At 45.7% G+C, this 22,376-nt stretch overlaps 2 protein-coding genes and 1 pseudogene across 13 annotated transcripts in view; 1 reads left to right on the plus strand and 2 right to left on the minus strand.

The window, feature by feature from the left end:
• Window positions 1-2,236, minus strand: part of ATP6V1E1 (ATPase H+ transporting V1 subunit E1) — a 33,432-nt gene extending 31,196 nt beyond the window's left edge. For both annotated transcript variants that reach the window (XM_063704959.1, XM_004062979.5), the window contains exon 1: window positions 2,016-2,236. In XM_063704959.1, coding sequence (XP_063561029.1) covers window positions 2,016-2,048 — 33 coding nt within the window. In that variant the 5' untranslated portion in view covers window positions 2,049-2,236. The remainder of the gene's footprint in view (window positions 1-2,015) is intronic.
• A 7-nt stretch (window positions 2,237-2,243) lies between these two features.
• Window positions 2,244-22,376, plus strand: part of BCL2L13 (BCL2 like 13) — a 107,526-nt gene continuing 87,393 nt past the window's right edge. For 4 of the 11 annotated variants that reach the window (XM_063704950.1, XM_063704944.1, XM_063704954.1 and 1 more), the window contains exons 1-2: window positions 2,244-2,319; window positions 11,464-12,062. Coding sequence is in view for 1 of the 11 variants with exons in the window: in XM_063704941.1 (XP_063561011.1) it covers window positions 11,798-12,248 (451 nt within the window). In the remaining 10 variants the exon portion in view is untranslated. Of the gene's footprint in view, window positions 2,320-11,415; window positions 12,249-22,376 lie in introns of those variants that run through there. The other 7 variants (XR_010133167.1, XR_010133168.1, XM_063704952.1 and 4 more) reach the window with 4 other exon arrangements.
• On the minus strand, window positions 14,777-14,890 carry LOC115932025 (uncharacterized; annotated as a pseudogene).

Here is a 22,376-nt window from a genome sequence, read left to right on the forward strand (position 1 = left end):
ACCTCCACCTCCCGGGTTCAAGAAATTCTCCTGCCTCAGCCTCCTAGTAGTTGGGATTACAGGCATATGCCAGCACACCCCACTAATTTTGCATTTTTAGTAGAGACAGGGTTTTGCCACGTTGGCCATGCTGGTCTGGAACTCCTGACCGCAGGTGATACGCCCACCTCGGCCTTCCAAAGTGCTGGGATTACAGGCATGAGCAACCATGCCCAGACAGCCTGGCTTATTTTTTAAGAAAAAATTTTTTAGAGATAAGGTCTATGTTGCCCAGGCTGGTCTTGAACTCCTGGGATCAAGCGATCCTCCCACCTCAGCCTCCCAAAGTGCTGGGGGCTACAGGTGTGAGCCACCACACCTGGCGTGTATTTGTATTTATTAATATTAAAATTTTTTGAGATGGAGTCTCACTCTGTCGCCCAGGCTGGAGTGCAGTGGCACAATCTTGGCTCACTGCAACCTCTGCCTGCCGGCTTCAAGCGATTCTCCTTTCTCTGCCTCCTGAGTAGCTGGGACTACAGGCGCACCCCACTACGCCCAGACAATCTTTTTTTTTGAGACGGAGTCTCGCTCTGTCGCCCAGGCTCGCTCGGCCTCCCGGGTTCACGCCATTCTCCTGCCTCAGCCTCCTCCCGAGTAGCTGGGACTACAGGCGCCCGCCACCATGCCCGGCTAATTTTTTGTATTTTTAATAGAGATGGGGTTTCACCATGCTGGCCAGGCTCGTCTCGAACTCCTGACCTCAGGTGATCCGCCCTCCTCAGCCTCCCAAAGTGCTGGTATTACAGACGTGAGCCACCGTGCCCGGCCCCAGCCTGTATTTCACAAATGTTAACACACACATTAGTGGGAGACCAATCATTACAATCCATTATGATAGAGGGGACTTCCCCAAAATGATGATTAACAGTACATACAGGCCTGGCGCGTTGGCTCATGCCTGTAATCCCAGCACTTTGGGAGGCCCAGGTGGGAAGATCACCTGAGGTCAGGAGTTCAAGACCAGCCAGGCCAATATGGTGAGACCCAGCCTCTACTAAAAAAAATACAAAAATTAGCCGGGCGTGGGGCGCGAGTCTGTAATCCCAGCTTCTAGGGAGGCTGAGGCAGGAGAATCGCTTGAACCCGGGGCGGAGGTTGCAGTGAGCCGAGATCGCGCCCTTGCACTCCAGCCTGGGTGACAGTGAGACTCCGTCTCAAAAAAAAAAAAAAAAAAGAAAAGAAAAAAAGAAAAAAACACGGTTCATAAAGTGAACGACCTTGTCAAAACAACACTGGTTGGAAGCAGGTCTCTTCCCCCCGCACTGTTTCTTTCCTATCATATAGCCTTAAGCACTTCCCTCAGGGTTAAAAAAAAAAAAAGTGACAAGGCTGTTTTTTATTTTTTTTCTTTTTCCGGAGGGAGTCTCGCCCTGTCGCCCCTGCTGGAGTGCAACGGCGCGATCTCGGCTAACTGCAACCTCCGCCTCCCGGGTTCAAGCGATTCTACTTCCTCAGCTTCCCGAGTAGCTGGGATTACAGGCGCGCGCCACCACGTCCGGCTAATTTTCTATTTTTAGTAGAGACCGGGGTTTCACCATTTTGGCCAGGCTAGTCTCGGACTCCTGACCTCAGGTGATCCGGCCGCCTCGGCCTCCCAAATTACTGGGATTACAGGCGTGAGCCACTGCCCCTGGCCACAAGGCTGTTTTCAATCCTTGCACAGATCTCTGTCCGACTAGGCACAGTGAATACCATTGGAAAACAGGGAATGCTGAGGTGGGAGGCAAAGAGCCAGGGCGTTCAAGAAGGCAGCGCGCAGGCAAGCGGGCAGTGCCCAAGACCCGAGCAAAAGTCACATGAGCTGCGGGGCAAATCTCCGTCCTCAGGCCGACCTCTTGGATCTAGTGACTTGGAGCAAGGGACCTTCCTGCGGCATCTGGGCGGCTCAAGGCCCGCGGCCTCCCCTAGCCGGGCTCCAGCCCACTCCCCGGGACTGCCGCCGCGGCTTCGCAAGACCCAACCAAGCCCCTCACCTGCTTTTGCACGTCAGCATCGCTGAGAGCCATGGCGAGAGCAATGCTAGGCCGGTGAGCAGCAGGCTCGAGTTTAGGTTTGAAAGGTGAGGTGAGAGAAATCGGCAAAGAGAACCCCTGCGCAGATCTCGGGTTCCTTTACTTTATAACCGCGGGTTCCGGTTCCTGCCAGGTGACTGCACAGTTCGTCCTCATGACCCTTCTCAGCCAATGGGAAGAGAGCGACGCCCAGGAAGTCCCGCACTGTCCCGGCCTGTGGGCGCGTCCTCGGGTCCTTCTACGTCGCTGACTCGTGACCTGACCGGTATTTTTTTCCTAAACTGGGATCTTGGGTAGGAGGAAGAAAAGATAAGGAGTTCCTCTATCTGAAATTAGTCGGGCTGTTTTGAGGCGTACTGGTTAGGTATATTGGAGAATGCGCCTTTATTGGAATTTTTCGCATAATTACACAGGGTTATGGGCTTAGGGGTACATGATTGTTGGCCGGGCGTGGTGGCTCACGCCTGCAATCCGGAGACTTTGGGAGACCAAGGCGGGTGTATCGCTTGACCTCAAGTTCGAGACCAGGCTCGAGAACATAGAGGAACCCCGTCTCTACCAAAAGAAAAAAAAAAAAGGGATACATGATTTCTGACTATTCATGTCAACCTTGATTACCTGAATAAAGTAGGGTTTGTAGGTTTCTCCACTCTGAAGTTACCTTTTTTAACCCCCTTTCCATACCGTAGTCTTAGGAAGGAAGCCACTATACAAAGCCCACACCTAGGGAGTGGGAAGCTTTGCTCAACTTCCTTATTAGGGTGGAGCAGCTACATAATTTATTTGGAACTTTTCTGAGATAGCCTATATATTTTTCAAAAGCCTTCCCAGGTCCTATTTAGAGGAATATTAGGACAGAAATCCCCCCAGGCTCATTTGTTTTTATTTGGATTTACCTCAAGCCCGTTTTTTTCCCCAAAATCCTAAAGGCAAAAACTTTTGAAAATTCCTTTATCTTTAGGATAGACTGACTCCTAATAGTAGAATAAGAGGTCAAATGGTACACCCACTTTTTTCTTTTTACTGTGCTATGGTTACCCACCATTTTTATTAGCTTTTTATCTTGAAGAAATTTGAGATATAGTAACTTGTAAGAATACTGCATTGACCTCCCTTCACCTAGATTCAACAATTGTTAACATTTTGCTACATGTACATTAACACTTTATTTTCATACACACACACACACACACACACACACACTTCCTATTTTAGTGTGTCATAAGAACGAGGATGTAGCAAATTCAGGAAATTTAGTTTACTAGGCTGAACATTAATTTCCTTTGTCCCAGGCCAGGCGCGGTGGCTCACGCCTGTAATCCCACCACTTTGGGAGGCAGAGGCGGGCAGATCACCTGAGGTCGGGATTTCGAGACCGGCCTGACCAACATGGAGAAACCCCAGTCTCTACTGAAAATACAAAATTAACAGGCGTGGTGGTGCGTGCCTGTAATCCCAGCCACTGGGGAGGCTGAGGCAGGAGAATTGATTCAACCCAGGAGGCAGAGGTTGCGGTGAGCCGAGATCATGCCACTGCACTCCAGCCTGGGCAATAAGAGTGAGACTCCGTCTCAAAAAAAAAACTCAAAAAACAAATTCCTTTGTCCCATCAATCCATCAATGTACTTTATAACCCTTTCTTTTTTTTTTGAGACAGAGTCTCACTCTGTTGCCCAGGCTGGAGTGCAGCGGCATGGTGTCAGCTCACTACAACCTCTGCCTCCCGGGATCAAGTGCTTCTCCTCCCTCAGCCTCCCAAGCAGCTGGGATTACAGGTGCCTGCCACCATGCGTGGCTAATTTTTGTATTTTTAGTAGAGATGAGGTTTCACTGTGTTGGCCAGGCTGGTCTTGAACTGCTGACCTCGTGATCCACCTGCCTTGGCCTCCCAGAGTGCTGGGATTACAGGTGTGAGCCACTGCACCCGGCCTTCTTTTTCTTTTTTTTTTTTTTTTTGAGATGGAGTCTCGCTCTGTTGCCCAGGCTAGAGTGCAGTGGCAGAATCTCAGCTCACCACAACCTCCGCCTCCCGGGTTCAATTGATTCTCCTGCCTCAGCCTCCCCAGTAGCTGAGATTACAGGCATCTGCCACCACGCCCAGCTAATTTTTGCGTTTTTAGTAGAGACGGGGTTTCAACACATTGGCCAGGGTGGTCTTGAACTCCCGACCTCAGGTGATCTGCCTGCCTCCACATCCCAAAGTGCTGGGATTACAGACGTGAGTCACCGCGCCCAGCCATAACCTTTTTTTAATAACCTTACTTTTTAACCTTTTATAACCTTCTTATAACCTTACTTTATAACCTTTATAACCTGGATTGGATCCAGGGTCACTTACTGCATTAGTGATCATGTCTTTTTAGTCTCCTTTAATACGGAAGAGTTTCCTCAGACTTATCTTTCTTGGTAGTGACATTTTGAAGAATATAGGCCAGTTGTAGAAAATCACTCAATTTTTTTTTTTTGAGAAAGAAGACTGTCGCTCAGGCTGGAATGCAGTGGTGCAAACTCGGCTCACTGCAACCTCCACCTCCTTGGTTCAAGAGATTTTCCTGCCTCAGCCTCTCCTGTAGCTGGGATTACAGGCGCCCGCCACCACGCCCCGCTAATTTTTTATTTTTAGTAGAAACAGGGTTTTGCCACGTTGGCCAGGCTGTTCTTGGAACTCCTGAACTCAGATGATCTGCCTGCCTTGGCATCCCAAAGTGCTGGGATGACAGGTGTGAGCCACCACGCCCAGCCTCAATTGGGTTTTGACAGTTTCCTCATAATTAGATTCAGGTTACGCATTATAGCAGGAGTACTACATGTGTAATATTGTGTCCTCTTTGCAACACATCAGAAAGTACATGATGTCCGTTTGTCCCTTTTATTCAATTTTATTTTTAAAATTGAGACAGAGTCCTGCAGTGTTTGTCAGGCTAGTCTCGAACTCCTGGGCTCAGGGGATCCTCCCACCTCAGCTCTTTGTCCTTTTAGTAGGAATGGTACATACATATATATATATATATATATATATTTTTTTTTTTTTTTTTTTTTTTTTTTTTGAGATGGAGTTTCGCTATTGTTGCCCAGGCTGGAGTGCAGTGGCGCAGTCTCAGCTCACTGCAACCTCCACCTCCCGGGTTCAAGTGATTCTTCTGCCTCAGCCTCCTGTGTAGCTGGGACTACAGGCGTGTGCCACCACACTCAGCTAATTTTTGTATTTTTAGTAGAGATGGGGTTTCACCATATTGGCCAGGCTGATCTCGAACTCCTGACCTCGTGATCTGCCCGCCTTGGCCTCCCAAAGTCTTGGGATTACAGGCGTGAGCCACGGCGCCTGGCCGGTACACATATTTTGAAGGCTGTTAATACATGCTGCCATTTTTTCCCCATTTGTACTAGTGTACAATGTTCCTTGTACTGTATGACAGATTGGTATACATATTTGGTATACATATTTGAGAATACTGATAATGCTGGATAAAGGAAAGATTTACCCACAGGACAATAAACGTTGCCATTTATTAATATATTTATTAATACATGCTGCCATTTTTTCCATTTGTACTAGTGCACAGTGTTCCTTGTAGGACAGATTGGTGTACATATTGGTATATATATTTGAGAGTACTGATAATGCTGGATAAAGGAAGGATTTAGTCACAGAACAATAACACAGGGCAAGAGAAACTGATGCAATTGACCTTAACTTGATCACTATTGAGCTAAACTAGATTGGATTATTTGTCTAATTTTGTTCATCTTTTGCATTAATAGCCTCATTCTTCATCGTCCTAAAAAACAGATTCCAGGAGTATGGAATATGCTAGAGGAGCATTCCACCCTCTAGCATCCCTAGGTCAGGTTGAGGTGGAATTAACGCATTTTGATTACAATCTCTCCTGTATTTTTACAGTGTTCTGCAAATGACAGGATTTGGGGAGTAGAAGCAGCAGTCTAATGCTACATGTCAAATTGTTTCTGAAATTAATATCTGGAGCGGATGTAGCACTGTCTAGATCAACCGTGCTTTTGTTTTTTGGAAAACAGTGTGATAATCTTTATGATTCTTCTTCTTTTTTTTTTTTTTTTGGAGATGGGAGTCTTGCTCTGTCACCAGGCTGGAGTGCAGTGGCGCAATCTTGGCTCACTGCAACCTCTGCCTCCCGGGTTCAAGCAATTCTCCTGCCTCAGCCTCCCGAGTAGCTGGGACTACAGGCACGTGCCACCATGCCCAGCTAATTTTTGTATTTTTAGTAGAGACAAGGTTTCACCATGTTGGCCAGGTTGGTCTCAAACTCCTGGCCTCAGGTGATCCACCCGCCTCAGCCTCCCAGAGTGCTAGGATTACAGGCATGAGCCACTGCGCCTGACCACGATTTACTTATTTTTATTTTGAGACATTAGAAAATACAAAAAAGTACAAAGAATAATTTATTCCCATATCATGCACCACCACCCAAAATTAACAATTAACATTTGTCACATTTACTTCAAGACTTCACTTGAAAAACAAATCGTAGGTATAGTTACTATCCCCTTTTGCAGCACCCACTTCTCCCCCATGTTAGTTTCTCTTTAAAACTCAATTTTCTTCAGTTTTGCTGATTCACCAAGGAACAGGCCAGGTCCTGTCTGAAAAGAATGTGGTAAGCTTTACAGGGATAACCTCTGGAGGGAAAAAAGTTGTTATGAATACATGCAAAGATGAGCCAGTTGGTAGTTTTCCAAATGTAATTTTCTCCTACATTCTTAGGCCTTGTGGAGACACTTTAAAACATATTTTCAGACAAGTTTCAAAAAACTCCCTCCTAGATAAGCCTATTTGTGGCTTCACCAAAGTCACTGGCCTAGATTCCTGTCAGGTTAGTCAGAAAGGGACGGTTCATGTGCTCTCACCTACTCCCAGGCAGGTTTACTAGATACTGAATCAGCAGGATAAATAAGCTAACTCTGGAGTTTGCTCAGGAGGACAAAGCGTGAAAGACTAGAAGTAAATGTAAATCATGTGTCTTTAAATGTTGAGCAAATAATTTGAAAAGGAAAAAACAAAGTGTAGCCAAAAAATAGTAACTCTAACTTAGGTGTCTGCACTTTTTGCCTCTTTCCAACCAAATTTCTATGCTACAGTGATTTAAAACCTAGATGGCAGATGGCATCAAGTCACTCCCCAATTTACAACTCTGTCATGGCTTCCGCTTGCTCCTGAAGCCTTCTGCTGGCTCTAGTAGATGACACCACTGGATCTGGCCCTGTATACTTGCCTGCCCTCATTACCCCTCCTCCCTTTGCACACCACCTCAAAGCTTTACCGGTTGCCTTTCAGTTTTTTTGAAAACATCTATTTTTCTGCTTGAGAAGTTATTTTCCTCTACTTACCACTTAACTTGTTTTTCATCCTTTAGGTCTCAAAATCTCTTTGGGGAGAGCTTATCCTGGTCACTCTCTCACCTTCTTCTCTATTCCAGTCCCTTGTCTGTTTCAGGACATGCCACCACCTTTTTTTTGTTTGTCTTGTTTTGTTTTTTTGAGACGGAGTCTCACTCTGTTGCCCAGGCTGGAGTGCAGTGGAGTGATCTCGGCTCAACACAACCTCCACCTCCCAGGTTCAAGCCATTCACCTGCCTCAGTCTCCCGAGTAGCTGGGACCACAGGCACGAGCCACCATGCCCGGCTAATTTTTTGTATTTTTAGTAGAGACGAGGTTTCACTATGTTAGCCAGGCTGGTCTGGAACTTCTGACCTCATGATCCACCCGCCTCAGGCTCCCAAAGTGTTGGGACTACAGGCGTGAGCCATTGCACCCAGCCCATGCCATCATCTTAAATTATTTTTACTTTTTTCTGTTTCAATGTTTTTCTTTTCTGGTTTTCCAACTAAGATGTTAGCTTCACAAGAGGGACCACGTCTGATGTACTTATCATTGCTTTTGCTAGCACCCAGCACCCTGCCTGGTTAATGGCAGGGATTCAATAAACAATTGATTGGCCAGGCGTGGTGGCTGGCACCTGTAATCCTAGCACTTTGGGAGGCTGAGGCAGGCGGATCACTTGAGCCCAAGAGTTTGAGACCAGCCTGGGCAACATAGTGGGACACCTGCCTCTACAAAAAAAAATTAAATAAATTAGCCAGGCTTTCTGGTGCATGCCTGTAGTCCTTGCTACTTGGGAGGATGAGGCCAGAGGATTGCTTGAGCCTGGGAAGTCGAGGCTAGAGTAAGTCATGATCACATCACTGTACTCTAGCCTGGGTAACAGAGTGGAAGTGGAGACTCTGTCTCAAAAGGAAAAAAAAAAAAAGCAACAAACAACTGATGAATGCAAATGAATAAAATGAATAGAGTCTAGTTTAGAGTCGATAACCACATTAGCCTGTAGGCTAGAGATCTGTAGCGCCTATTAAAATCTGTCCAAAACTCCCCCGAAAACTGACCAGGTGCAGTGGCTCATGCCTATAATCCCAGCACTTCAGGAGGCCAAGGCAGGTGGATCACTTGAGGCCACAAGTTCAAGACCAGCCTGGACAACACAGCAAGACGCTATCTCTACAAAAAAAAACTAAAAAATTAAATAAAAAAGGGCTAGGTGTGGTAGCTCACACCTGTAATCCCAGCACTTTGGGAGACTGAGGCGGGCGGATCACAAGGTCAGGAGTTTGAGACCAGCCTAGCCAACATGGTGAAACCCCATCTCTACTAAAACAAAAGCAAATTAAATAAAAAAACTCCAAATACCATAAACTGCTGTGATTAAAGTCAAATAATTTCTATAAAAGGGCTATATTATTTTATGCAATTTGCTGAAAAGACAATCTCTTTCCTCATTGAAATGCCTTAGCACTTCTGTTGAAAATTAGTTAACAATTCTAGGTTTTCTGTTCTGTTCCATTGACCTGTATGTCTAGTCTCAAAATATATATTCAAAAAATAAAATTAAAAAGGGAAGGCCAGGAACTTTAGGAGGCCAAGATGGGAGAATTGCTTGAGGCTAGGAGTTTCTGAGCAGCCTGGGGAACATACCCATTTCCACAAAAACAATCTTTTTTTTTTTTTTAGACAGAGTCTCACTCTGTCGCCCAGGCTGGAGTGCAGTGGTGTGATCTCGGCTCACTGCAACCTCCGCCTCCCGGGTTCAAGTGATTCTTCTGCCTCAGCCTCCCCAGTAGCTGGGACTGAAGGTGCGCGCCACCATGCCCGGCTAATTTTTTGTATTTTAGTAGAGACGGGGTTTCACTGTGTTGGCCAGGATGGTCTCCATCTCCTGACCTCGTGATCTGTCCCCCTTGGCCTCCCAAAGTGCTGGGATTACAGGCGTGAACCACCACGCCCGGCCTACAAAAACATTTTTTAAAAAGTAGCCATGTGTGGCCTGGCGCGGTGGCTCACGCCTGTAATCCCACCACTTTGGGAGTCTGAGGTGGGTGGATCACTTGGGGTCAGGAGTTCGAGAGCAGCCTGGCCAACACACTGAAACCCCGTCTCTACTAAAAATACAAAATGTAGCCAGGCATAGTGGTGCGCGCCTGTAGTCCCAGCTACTTTGGAGGCTGAGGCAGGAGAATCACTTGAGCCCAGGAGGCTGAGGTTGCAGTGAGCCAAGATCTGCCACTGCACTCCAGCCCAGGCAACAGAGGGAGACTCCGTCTCAAAAAAAAGAAAAAAAAAAAAGCTACGTGTGGTGGCACAAGCCTGTGGTCCTTGATACTTGGGAGGCTGAGGTGGAACAATTGTGAGCCCAGGAGGTCCATGATGCAGTGAGGTATGATTGTACCACTGCACTCCAGGCTGGGTAACAGAAGCGACACCTTGTCTCTAAAAAAATAAATAAGTAAGACCAGGCATGGTGGCTCACGACTGTAATCCCAGCACTTTGGGAGGCCGAGAGGGTTGATCACCCAAGGCCAAGAGTTGGAGACCAGCCTGGCCAACATGGCGAAACCCTATCTCTACTAAGAATACAAAAAAAAAAATATTAGCCAGGTGTGGTGGTGGGTGCCTGTAATCCCAGCTACTCAGGAGGCTGAAGCAGGAGAATCGCTTGAACCCAGGAGGTGAGGTTCAGTGAGCTGAGATCACGCCATTGCACTACAGCCTGGGTGACAGAGCAAGACTCTGTCTCGAGAAAATAATAATAAAAAATAAATAAATAAATAAAGGAAAAGACTGAGAGCAATGTGAAAGAAATGAACTTAAGTATGTACCAAATTGGTAACATAAGTACCTCCCAAAATAAATTATTGCATGTTACATTTTTGAAAGTTTTTTTAGGTAAAGTGTACATACAGTGAACTGCACAGACCTTAAAAGTAAAATTAGGGCCAGGCGCGGTGGCGCACGCCTGTAATCCCAGCACTTTGGGAGGCTGAGGCAGGCGGATCTCTTGAGGTCAGGAGTAGGAGACTAGCCTGGCCAACATGGTGAGACCCCGTCTCTATTAAAAATTTTTAAAAAGCCAGGCACGGTGGCTCACGTCTGTAATCCCAGCACTTTGGGAGGCCAAGGCGAGTGGATCACCTGAAGTCAGGAGTTCAAGACCAGCCTAACCAACGTGGAGAAACTCTGCCTCTACTAAAAATACAAAATTAGCCTGTCGTGGTGGCACATGCCTGTAATCCCAGCTACTCGGGAGGCTGAGGCAGGAGAATCGCTTGAACCCGAAAGGCAGAGGTTGCAGTGAGCTGAGATCGCGCCCCTGCACTCCAGCCTGGGCGACAGAGTGAGACTCTGCCTCAAACAAACAAACAAAAAGTCTTCATTTTTGGTTACCCATTTCACTGCAACCATCGCCTCCCAGGCTCAAGCGATTCTCCTGCATCGGCCTCCCAAGTAGCTGGGATTACAGGCGCGTGACACCATACCCGGCTAATTTTTTGTATTTTTAGTACAGATGGGGAGTTTCACCATGTTGGCCAGGCAGGTCTGAAACTCCTGACCTCAAGTGATCCGCCCACCTTGGCTTCTCAAAGTGCTGGGATTACAGGAGTGATCCACCACACCCGGCCTGTACTATTAGTTTTCCAAGGTCACTAAGCCTTTCCTTTGCAAAATTTTATGTCCCTATTAATGGCACCATGCTTTCCTCAGTCACTCGGGCTTAAAAAGCATCCTGTGGCACCAGCCCCACAATAGCAGTTCAACTCTTTTATCACTTCCTTTAGAATAGCCTTGTTGAGATATAGATCTCATAACATACAATTCACCTATAGTGTACAATTCAGTAGTTTTCAGTATTTCAAAGAGTCGTGCCACCATCACCCCAAAAAGAAACTCTGTATCCACTGGCAGTCACTCCCCATCAGGATTTTATCACTTCTGATCTGGCTCAGTCTTCTAACTCCTTATTGTCAATGCCCTCCTTGTTCCAATTCAGTACACACACCACGGGCAATTTGATCTCCCTAAAACACATTGTATCCTCTCTCCTAGATACCTTCCGATACTCCTCCAAAGAACTCTCGGATTCAAGTAAACAAACATCCATTAATACAAGTTAAGTATGTTCCAGGCGCTGTGTGTTCCAGGTACTGTTAACAAAAGCGGGTTACTAGTTAAGACTTCCTTCATGCCCTGGCGCCTCTGCTCAGCCAGTTCCCTTCGCCTAGGAGGACCTCTCTACACCTCCCCGCTATATTCCCTCCCCGGAATTCCTTCCCAACCTTCAAGGACCATCTGCCCCAACTAGTGGCGAACATCGAGGCTGTCGTGACTGTGTAGATACTTATTTGACCTGCTCCCTTGGCAAACACTTGAAACGCAATACATGTTTGTGGAACTGAACATAGCCTGTGCATGCAGCAAGGTTTCTTTCCCTGGAATCGCCTGCCCTTCCTCCAACACAGCGACCAGCCGGTCAGAATCCCAACCCCTCGACTCCGGAAATGATCTGGGAGACGGAACTTCCGAACGTCGCAATTATAGATTTGGGCGGGCTAGGAGGGTTTGGGTCTTCAGGTCACATCTGCACGGAGAGACCTCCGGCCTCCGTTGGTCGGTCCTTCCGCTCCGGATACCCTTCCGGATCTCAGGTAGTTCTGGTCCCGCCCCGACGCCGGCCGTGACGAAGGCACGCCGGGGTGACCTCACCCTCCAACATGGCGGCGGCGGTAGATTAGGGCCGCGGGTCGGAGCACTCACCGCCGCTGGGGGACCCTGTCGGAAGCAACTGCCGCCGCCGCCTCTTTCATCTCTTCTGGGGCAGGGGCCAGGGCCAGGTGAGGGGAGTGGGGTTCCGGGAAGGCTGAGCTGGGTGAGGAGGTGGTTTTCACCTGGGTAGGAAAGTGCCCAGAGACCGTATCGAGCCACAGACTCCCCAGTGGTTCCGACGACGCGTGAGTTTGAGTGTGTGTGTCTACACCGGCGCTCCTTCGCCCGAAGGTGCTCGGAGCTTAGGGGTCCGCTTCACCATGACCGGACCTGGCCGCGCGGCCCCGCCGCTGAGCAGGCTTCTCCCGGCGTGGGGTGCCGGAGGCGGAGGAGCTCGGCTCTGGCTCCACGCCGCTGTCCTTCCCCACAGACAGCTTCACGTGGAAAACCCGGGTCCATTTTTAGGGCTAAACTGGGGAACGGCGACTTCTTTTTGGTTGAGGGAAAGGTTTTCCTGCGATTCACTTAGAACGCTTGAAGATTAGCTTTGCCAGTCTTAGTCGTTTCTTCTCAGAGATTGTTAGAAGTCTTGTTTCTTAACCTTAACTCACTGCTGTTCTGACACCTATTTTTTCAGAAAAAAACTGCCTTCTTGCCCTTGGAGGCAGTACAGTTCACACGGAGTCATTTTCCCCTTTTGATTTATCCTCCCAACATTCTGTAAAGATCCTGTTTCTTGCCTTCATAACCGACTTTCTGAGTGGAGGCTCTAACCTAGCGTTGAAAATCGGACGGATCTGGCCAGTTGTTCACATGCTGTTGACTGCTGGCTTTGGTTAGCTCTTAGCCACTCCCTGCACAAGTGTTTGTTTATTCAAAATAGCTATCTCACTGTCTCTGTTTAGAAGTTTGAACTAAGCTGAGAGCCCTCCCTCCTTACTTTTATTTTTTTGTTGTTGTTACGTAAAACAAAACAAAAACTTCTTTGGCGAAATTATAAGATTTCCCCTGGAGGTTTAGTATAAAGCAGAATGTTGCTCTCTGCCCTGACTAGTGTGACCTTGGATGAGTTGCCACACCCTTCAAATACCTTCTTTTTTTTTTTTTTTTTTTGAGACAGAGTTTCCCTCTTGTTGCCTAGGCAGGAGTGCAATGGCGCGATCTCGGCTTACCGCAACCTCCGCCTCCTGGGTTCAAGCGATTCTCCTGCCTCAGCCTCCCGAGTAGCTGGGATTACAGGCATGCGCCACCACGCGGGGCTAATTTTGTATTTTTAGTAGAGACGGGGTTTCACCATGTTGGTCAGGATGGTCTCGAACTCCCAATCTCTGGTCATCCCCCCGCCTCAGCCTCCCAAAGTGTTGGGATTACAGGCGTGAGCCACCGCGCACGGTGATACCTTTTTTTTAACCATCCCCGCGCCGCCGCATGAAGTATTCTTTTCATTTTTAACCCCCTCTCTCCCCCAAGTGAAGTATTCTTCATTTGGTAATAGGCAGTTAAGGGTATTGAAAATCTTTTTACTATGAATGGTCAGGTACTGTTCTGTATTTTTTTTCCAATGGCTCATTTTTTATGTGGAAGAGTATATTCAGTAGTTGGATTCACTTTTTATTTTATTTTAAGTTGTCTCCTACAGCAAGGACCAGTAGTTGAATTCAATTGAAAGATGCCTAAGGCTATATCCAACCAGTCTTGTAAAAAAACAGACTTGTGTTTACTAGCACATAATCTAATCAACATGTATTAAATATCACACACATTAAGCTTTTAGGACAAGTGGTTTGCAACAGTAATAATCATTAACAACATTTCATTTGGCTGTATGCGATGGCTCACTGTAATCCCAGCACTTTGGGAGGCTCAGGCAGGAGCATTGCTTGAGCCCAGGAGTTCGAGACCAGCCTGGGCAACATAAGGAGACCTTGTCTTCACAAAAAATTAAAAAAAAAAAAAAAATTAGCCAGGCATAGGTCCCAGCTACTTGGAAGACTGAGGCGAGAGGGAGGACTGCTTGAGCCCGGGAGATCAAGGCTGTTGTGAGCTGTGATTGCTCCACTGTACTTCAGTCTGGATGACAGAGACCCTGACTCAAAAAAATATATATATATGTTTATTTATTAATTTTTTATATATATATATAATTTTTTTTTTTTTTTGAGACGGAGTGTCGCTCTGTCGCCCAGGCTGGAGTGCAGTGGCGTGATCTCGGCTCACTGCAAGCTCTGCCTCCTGAGTTCACACCATTCTCCTGCCTCAGCCTCCCGAGTAGCTGGGACTACAGGTGCCCGCCACCGCGACAGGCTAATTTTTTGTATTTTTAGTAGAGACGGGGTTTCACCGTGTTAGCCAGGATGGTCTCGATCTCCTGACCTCGTGATCTGCCCGCCTCGGCCTCCCAAAGTGCTGGGATTACAGGCGTGAGCCACCGCGCCCGGCCTAAATAGATATGTATTTTATTGTGAAATACTTTAGGCAGACAAAACACAAGTGTTAAACATTCACTTAGTAGTTCCAGTCTGCATTTATCATTTTTCAGACAGGATTATTTGTATCTTATTCCAAATAAATGTTCACCAAGAGTTCTTGTTTAATATATATACAAAGTGGGGGTGGGTGGTATTTTCAGATTGGTTTATTTTTTTTTCTTGTTCTTCCTCAGACGGTAATGTGCCAATAAGCCCATGAGACAACATGATTTGAGGGAGGCACATGTCATGCATTAGCATGAAACCCAGTCATCTTGGTTCTTTATGAACCGCAAAAGGATTGGAGTAGCTGATTTTTTTTAACAACTTTATTGACATATAATTAACATACCATACAACTCACCATTGTACAATTCAATACTTTTTAGTATATTCACAGAGTTGTGCACCCACCACCACAATCATTTTCATCACCTCAAAAAGAGACTCCCATACCCATTAGCAGTCATTCTTTATTACTGGTCCTCCTACCCCCATCCTTGGGCAACCACTGATCTACTTTCTGTCTATGGATTTGCCTATTCTGGAGATTTCACAAAAATGGGATCACATAATATGTGTTGTTTTTTTTTTTTTTTTTTGAGAATGAGTCTCACTCTGTCGCCCAGGCTGGAGTGCAGTGGTGCCATCTCGACTCACTGCAAGCTCCGCCTCCCGGGTTGACGCCATTCTCCTGCCTCAGCCTCCCGAGTGGCTGGGACTACAGGCGCCTGCCACCACGCCTGGCTGATTTTTTGTATTTTTAGTAGAGACGGGGTTTCACTGTGTTAGCCAGGATGGTCTCCATCTCCTGACCTTGTTATCCGCCCATGTCAGCCACCCAAAGTGCTGGGATTACAGGTGTGGGCCACCGCGCCTGGCCAATATGTGGTCTTTTGTGTCTGGCTTCTCTCTTTTTTTTTTTTTTTTTTGAGACGGAGTCTCACTGTCGCCAGGCTGGAGTGCAGTGGCACGATCCCACTGCAACCTTGGACTCCCAGGTTGAACCTAACTCAGTCCCAAAGTAGACTGAGACTGTAACTCAGTCTCAGTAACTGTAACTCAGAGTAGCTGGGATTACAGGTGCGTGCCACCACACCCAGCTAATTTTTGTATTTTTAGTAGAGACGGGGTTTTGCCATGTTGGCTAGGCTGGTCTCCAGCTCCTGATCTCAGGTGATCCACCCACCTTGGCCTCCCAAAGTGCTGGGATTACTGGCGTGAGCCACCACGCCCGGCCTGTCTGGCTTCTTTCACTTAGCATAATGTTTTCAGAGTTTATCAAAGATGTAGCGTGTATCAGTACTTTATTCCTTTTTATTGCTGCATTCTATTCCATTGTGTGGACATACCACATTTTAAAAATAAGTTGATGGGCATTTTTTTTTTTTTGAGATGGCATTTCACTCTTGTTGCCCAGGATGGAGTGCAATAGTGCCATCTCAGCTCACCTCAACCTCTGCCTCCTGGGTTCAAGCGATTCTTCTGCCTCAGCCTTCCAAGTAGCTGGGATTACGGGCACACACCACCATACCCAGCTAATTTTTTTTGTATTTTTTGTAGAGATGGGGTTTTTCCATGTTGCCCAGGCTGGTCTCAAATTCTTTGACTCAAGTGATCCTCTTGCCTCTGCCTCCCAAAGTGCTGGGATTATAGGCATGAGCCACCACGCCTGGTCTGTAATGCTGTTTTGAGCATTCATGTGCAAATTTTTGTGTAGACGCGTTTTCATTTTTCTCTGGTATATATCTGGAAGTGGAACAGAGTAACTGAATTTTATGTCCTCCATTTACACAAGCCATATACAGGAAGCCTAATTATTGTGAAAGTCAGATTATCTAGGACGGGATGAAAGTAAGGCAGTTCTCTGAATTATCTGCAAATGCCAACTGCTGAGTGAATATATTTTTGGGTAGCTCTTAACACAAGATTGAACAATTAGGCCTGTTTTAATTGGAAAGGGGGTAGTGTCTACACTAGAGTTCTAGTGTCTGCTGAGTTTTAAAAATGATACTTGTCCAGTTGCATTTTTCAGATGGGTGGGGTGAATTTTTTACCATTTGATAATTTTTTTTTTGAGATGCAGTTTCACTCTTGTGAGGTCTTCACTTCCGACCTCAGGTGATCCGCCCGCCTTAGCCTCCCAAAGTGCTGGGATTACAGGTGTGAGCTGCCGCGCCCGGCCATTTCATAATTTTTATTAGGATTATTTTACTCTCTTTCTTTCAGAGAAAGTCTTACAATTCAATAGGAGCTGGTAAAGCATGGATTAGAAAATAGATTTGGACTCCATGTTAACTTGTGGAACTTAAAAAAAATTCCCTATTCAAGCCACCAGTGAGTCATGAGACTAAAGAGCTGATAGCCAAGAAACTTAATGTTTTGTTGTTGTTTGCTTTTTTATTTTTATTTTATTTATTTATTTTTTGAGATGGAGTCTCACTCTGTCGCCCAGACTGGAGTGCAGTGGTGCGATCTCGGCTCACTGCATGCCCCGCCTCCTGGGTTCATGCCAGGAGGTGTGTAGCTGGGACTACAGGCACTTGCCACCATGCCCAGCTAATTTTTTGTATTTTTAGTAGAGATGGGGTTTCACCGTGTTAGCCAGGATGGTCTCGATCTCCTGATCTTGTGATCCACCCTCCTTGGCTTCCCAAAGTGCTGGGATTACAGGCGTGAGCCACCGCGCCCGGCCAACTTTTTTATTTTGAGACAGAATCTCACTCTGTTGTCCAGGCTGGAGTGCAGTGGTGCGATCTCGGCTCACTGCAAACTCCGCTTCCTGGGCTCAAGCCTGATTCTCCTGGCTCAGCCTCCTGAGTAGCTGGGAATGCAGCCACCACACCCAGCTAATTTTTGTATTTTTGGTAGAGATGGGATTTCACCATGTTGGCCAGGCTGGTCTCGAACTCCCGACCTTAGGTGATCTGCCCATCTGGTCTCCCAAAGTGCTAGGATTACAGGCATGAGCAACTTTGCCTGGTCTTTTAATGTTTAAAATTACAGATTTTTGATTTGTGATGGATTTATCTGTGAATTTTTATTTTTCTCTTTATAAACTGGGATTATAGTTGTGTTCAACTCTGTATTACTGGAGCATTTAATAATTCTTTTTTTTTTTTTGAGACGGATTCTTGCTCTGTCACAAGGCTGGAGTGCAGTGGCACTATCTCGGCTCACTGCAACCTATGCCTCCTGGGTTCACGCCATTCTCCTCTCTCAGCCCCCTGAAGTAACTGGGACTACAAGTGCGTGCCACCACGCCCAGCTAATTTTTGTATTTTTAGTAGAGACAGGGTTTCACCACGTTGGCCAGGATGGTCTCAATCTCTTGACCTCATGATCCGCCTGCCTTGGCGTTCCAAAGTGCTGGGATTGTAGGTATGAGCCACCACGCCCGACTGCATTTAATAATCTTATAATATTTTAGTGGAAGGAAATTTAAAAACAGGTTTTCGAAATAATTTATTAAAGTGTGTTAAACTATAGGGTGTTTTGGTTTTCGTTCTGTGAGGTTAGAGAATACAGTATGATACTCTAAATTAGTATATCTAATGTGAGTGCTAGGAATTTCTTTTTTTTTTTTTTCTTTTTGAGACGGAGTCTTGCTCTGTCATCAGGCTGGAGTGCAATGGCACAATCTCAGCTCACTGCAACCTCTGACTCCCTGGTTCAAGGGATCCTCCCACCTCAGCCTCCTGGGTAGCTGGGATTATAGGCACATGCCACCATGCCTGGCTAATTTTTTGTATTTTTAGTAGAGACGAGGTTTCACCATGTTGGCCAGGATGGTCTCAATCTCGTAACCTCGTGATCCACCCACCTCGGCTTCCCAAAGTGCTGGGATTACAGGCATGAGCCACCACACCCATCCTAGGAATTTCTTTTTAAATAGGCATCCAAAATAATTTGATGGGACAAGTTTGGGAAACAAATACAAAAGACTGTCATGTTGCTGCGTATTTGCTTTACATAAGAAAATAGTAGGATTTTTTTTTTTTTTTTTTTTTTTTTGGGAGGCAGAGTCTCACTCTGTCGTACAGGCTGGAGTGCAATCTAGGCTCACCGCAACCTCTGCTTTCTCGGTTCAAGCGATTCTCATGCCTCAGCCTCCTGAGTAGCTGGGATTACAGGCACACACCATCACGCCTGGCTAATTTTTTAATTTTTAGTAGAGACAGGGTTTCACCATGTTGGCCAGGCTGGTCTCCAACTCCTGGCCTCAAGTAATCCACCCACCTTGGCTTCCCAAAGTGCTGGGAAGTATAGGCGTGAGCCACCATGCCGGGTTTATAGTAGGATTTAATAGCTGCTGTGTACCTTCTGATTATGTTTCATAAAATGTGTCTAATTTCTACAATATAATCAGCACTGGTAGCATACTGGAACTTGGACTGGTACTTGTAATAGAAATCTAGTTTAGAAAAGAAAATGAACCATATATTGTAGAATTGTGGATATACATTTGTTGTTAAAGGTTCATGGATGTTTTATTTGTGGCTGGTTTTGGAGATGACACCAAATGAATACATAAACACAGCATGAAGTTAGTCTAGGTTTCCTTAGGCTGTTTGGCTGGCAACCACAGTTGGCCCTCTTTATCCAGTTTCCATATATCTGCAGATTCCACCAGTCTTGATTGGAGAATATTTGGGAAAAAAAAACACAAATAACAATAAAAACAATACAAATGATACCAATACAGTATAACAGCTATTTAATGGCATTTACATGGTCTTAGGTATTATAAGTAATCTAGAAATGACTTAAAAGTATATGAGAGGGAGGAAGTGAGTAGGTTATATACAAATACCACACCATTTTGTATAAGGAACTTGAGCATCTGAGGATTTTGGTATCCGCAGGTATCCTGGAACCAATCCCACATGGGTACCAAGGGACAACTCTACTTGAAACTTAATAGAGGAACAAAGTAAAAAGAGTAAGGCACAGAAAGAAACAGATGGGTTACATATTATGTTTAATAGTTTGAATTGTACAAATTATAGCAGGTTTTTTGTTTGTTTGTTTGTTTGAGACAGAGTTTCTCGCTCTTGTTGCCCAGGCTGGAGTGCAATGGCACGATCTCGGCTCACTGCAACCTCCACCTCCTTAGTTCAGGCGATTCACCTGTCTCAGCCTCCCAAGTAGCTGGGATTACAGGTGTGCATGCCACCACGCCAGGCTAATTTTTGTATTTTTAGTAGTGACGGGGTTTCATCATATTGGTCAAGCTGGTCTCGAACTCCTGACCTCAGGTGATCCGCCCACCTCACCCTCCCAAAGTGCTGGGATTACAGGCATGAGCCACTGCGCCTGGCCAAGATAGCAATTTTTATAGTTAAGATCATCTATGTATTTACTCACTTCTTGATACCAAGAACACTTGTACTAACTTGAATTTTAAGAGGTCCTATTAGATAAAATTCAATGAGTAAAGGTAACTATATGTCCCTCTCATCATTTGAAAAGAATCTTGAAATATCTGTCTTTTTTTTTTTTTTTTTTTTTTTGTTTGAGATAGAGTCTAGCTCTGTCGCCTAGGCTGGAGTGCAGTTGTGCGATCTCAGCTCACTGCAGCCTCTGCCTCCCAGGTTCAAGTGATTCTCCTGCCGCAGCCTCCAGAGTAGATGGGATTACAGGCGCCTGCTACCACGCCCAGCTAATTTGTGTGTGTGTGCGTGTATAAACTACATATATATATATATATATATTTTTTTTTTTCTTTTTGGGATGGAGTCTCGCTCTGTCACCCAGGCTGGAATGCAGTGGCACAATCTTGGCTCACTGCAAGCTCCGCCTCCCGGGTTCACACCATTCTCCTGCCTCAGCCTCCCAAGTAGCTGGGACTACAGGCGCCTACCACCACGCCTGGCTAATTTTTTTGTATTTTTAGTAGAGACAGGGTTTCACCATGTTAGCCAGGCTGGTTTCGATCTCCTGACCTTGTGATCCGCTTGCCTTGGCCTTCCAAAGTTCTGGGGTTACAGGCATGAGCCACCGCACCTGGCCTAATTTTTGTATTTTTAGTGGAGACGGGGTTTCACTGTGTTGGCCAGGCTGGTCTCGAACTCCTGACCTCGTGATCTGCCTGCCTTGGCCTCCCACAGTGCTTCTACAAAAGCTTTAGGTGATGGTCCCGCGTCATAATTACCTTTCATCCAATCTAGCTTTTTGTTTTTTCCCCTGTCCATTCTCAAAACTGACAAATTTGCTTCTTTCAGTACTCTGGATCTGTGATACTATAAAAACCACCTTGTTTTGCTACCGTATCCTTCCGTATTACTAGTGTTAGTGTTTTCACCTCTGCATTCCTCTCACCTAGTACATTACCTGGCATGTAGTAAATATGTGTTGAATAAATACAGTTAAGGTCTAAGAGGAAGTGAAGACGGTGTACCCAATTAAGTGGTTGTGCTGTTACCTAGCTGTATGATTTTAGGCAAATAAATTGTTCTTGTTTCTCCATCTATAAAATTTTCATTCAAGTATAGAGGATTACTGTGACAACACATAGAAAAATGCTTTAGAAACAGATGTCACGAAGATGTAATTTATATATGATGTTTATTAGAAATGCCAAAGTCCCTCCAGGCGCGGTGGCTCACACCTGTAATCCTAGCACTTTGGGAGGCCAAGGTGGGCGGATCGGGAGATCAGGAGATCGAGACCATCCTGGCTAACACGGTGAAACCCCCGTCTCTACTAAAAAATACAAAAAATCATCCGGGCTTGGTGGCACACCCCTGTAGTCCGAGCTACTTGGGAGGCTGAGGCAGGAGAATCACTTGAACCCAGGAGGCGAAGGTTGCAGTGAGCCGAGGTCACGCCACTGCACTCCTGGCGAGAGAGACTCTGTCTCAAAAAAAAAAAAAGAAATGCAAAAGTTCATTGTGCAATATACTTATTAGACACTGCAGAATGTTGCAAAGGAAGTGGGTGTCCTCTCCCATTTTGTGCTTAGAGACATAACCCTGTAGTAGTGCTGTGGAGTTTACACTTGGCCTGTTATCAATACCTTTGTCCTATAATTTAATATAAATGTGCTAGTTATATAATAGTGTTCTTGGGATCTGACTTTTCCCCATTTAACCATAGTCCTGAAGGAGCTGCTGCATTGCTACACAACTGGAAGCTGAAGCTAAATTAGAAGTTGGGGCCAGATACGGTGGCTCATGCTTGTAATCCCAGCAATTTGGGAGGCTAAGGTTGGAGGATCACTTGGGGCCTGGAGTTTGAGACCAGCTGGGGCAACATAGTGAGACTCCATCGCTACAAAAAATTTAAAAATTAAAAAAAAAAAAAAAAGTTGAATGGCTGTTTTATACTGTAGGTCTGGTATGTTTATAACCAGAATGACAACTATGCATTTAAAGTCTGAAAACTGTATACTACATTTAAATGAATAAATATAATCCTTCACCAAATATATAGATATATGGGCTTTAGCATATATACTAGAGTTAAAGGTGGAAGATGATGAAATTCATGATTAAGATTGCATTTATAGTTACACAATCAGGTTTTATAAGAAAATTTGAGGAACCTTAGGCTAAAAATCAAATTTGGAAACTTGGTGATTTGTAGTTTGTCTCTGGCTTTTGGGTTGGCAAACGACTTCAGTGATGTGGATTCTTGATAAATACAACAAATTTGAATACAACAAATTCAAGAATATCAATTTTTTTTCTTTTAATTAGAGACAGGGTGTTACCCTGTCGCTCAGGCTGGAGTGCAGTGGTATTATCACAGGCTCACTGCAGCCTCAATCTCCTGGGGTCAAGCTTG

This window comes from Gorilla gorilla, chromosome 23 (genome assembly GCF_029281585.2).
Source record: "Gorilla gorilla gorilla isolate KB3781 chromosome 23, NHGRI_mGorGor1-v2.1_pri, whole genome shotgun sequence".
Lineage (NCBI taxonomy): Eukaryota > Metazoa > Chordata > Mammalia > Primates > Hominidae > Gorilla > Gorilla gorilla.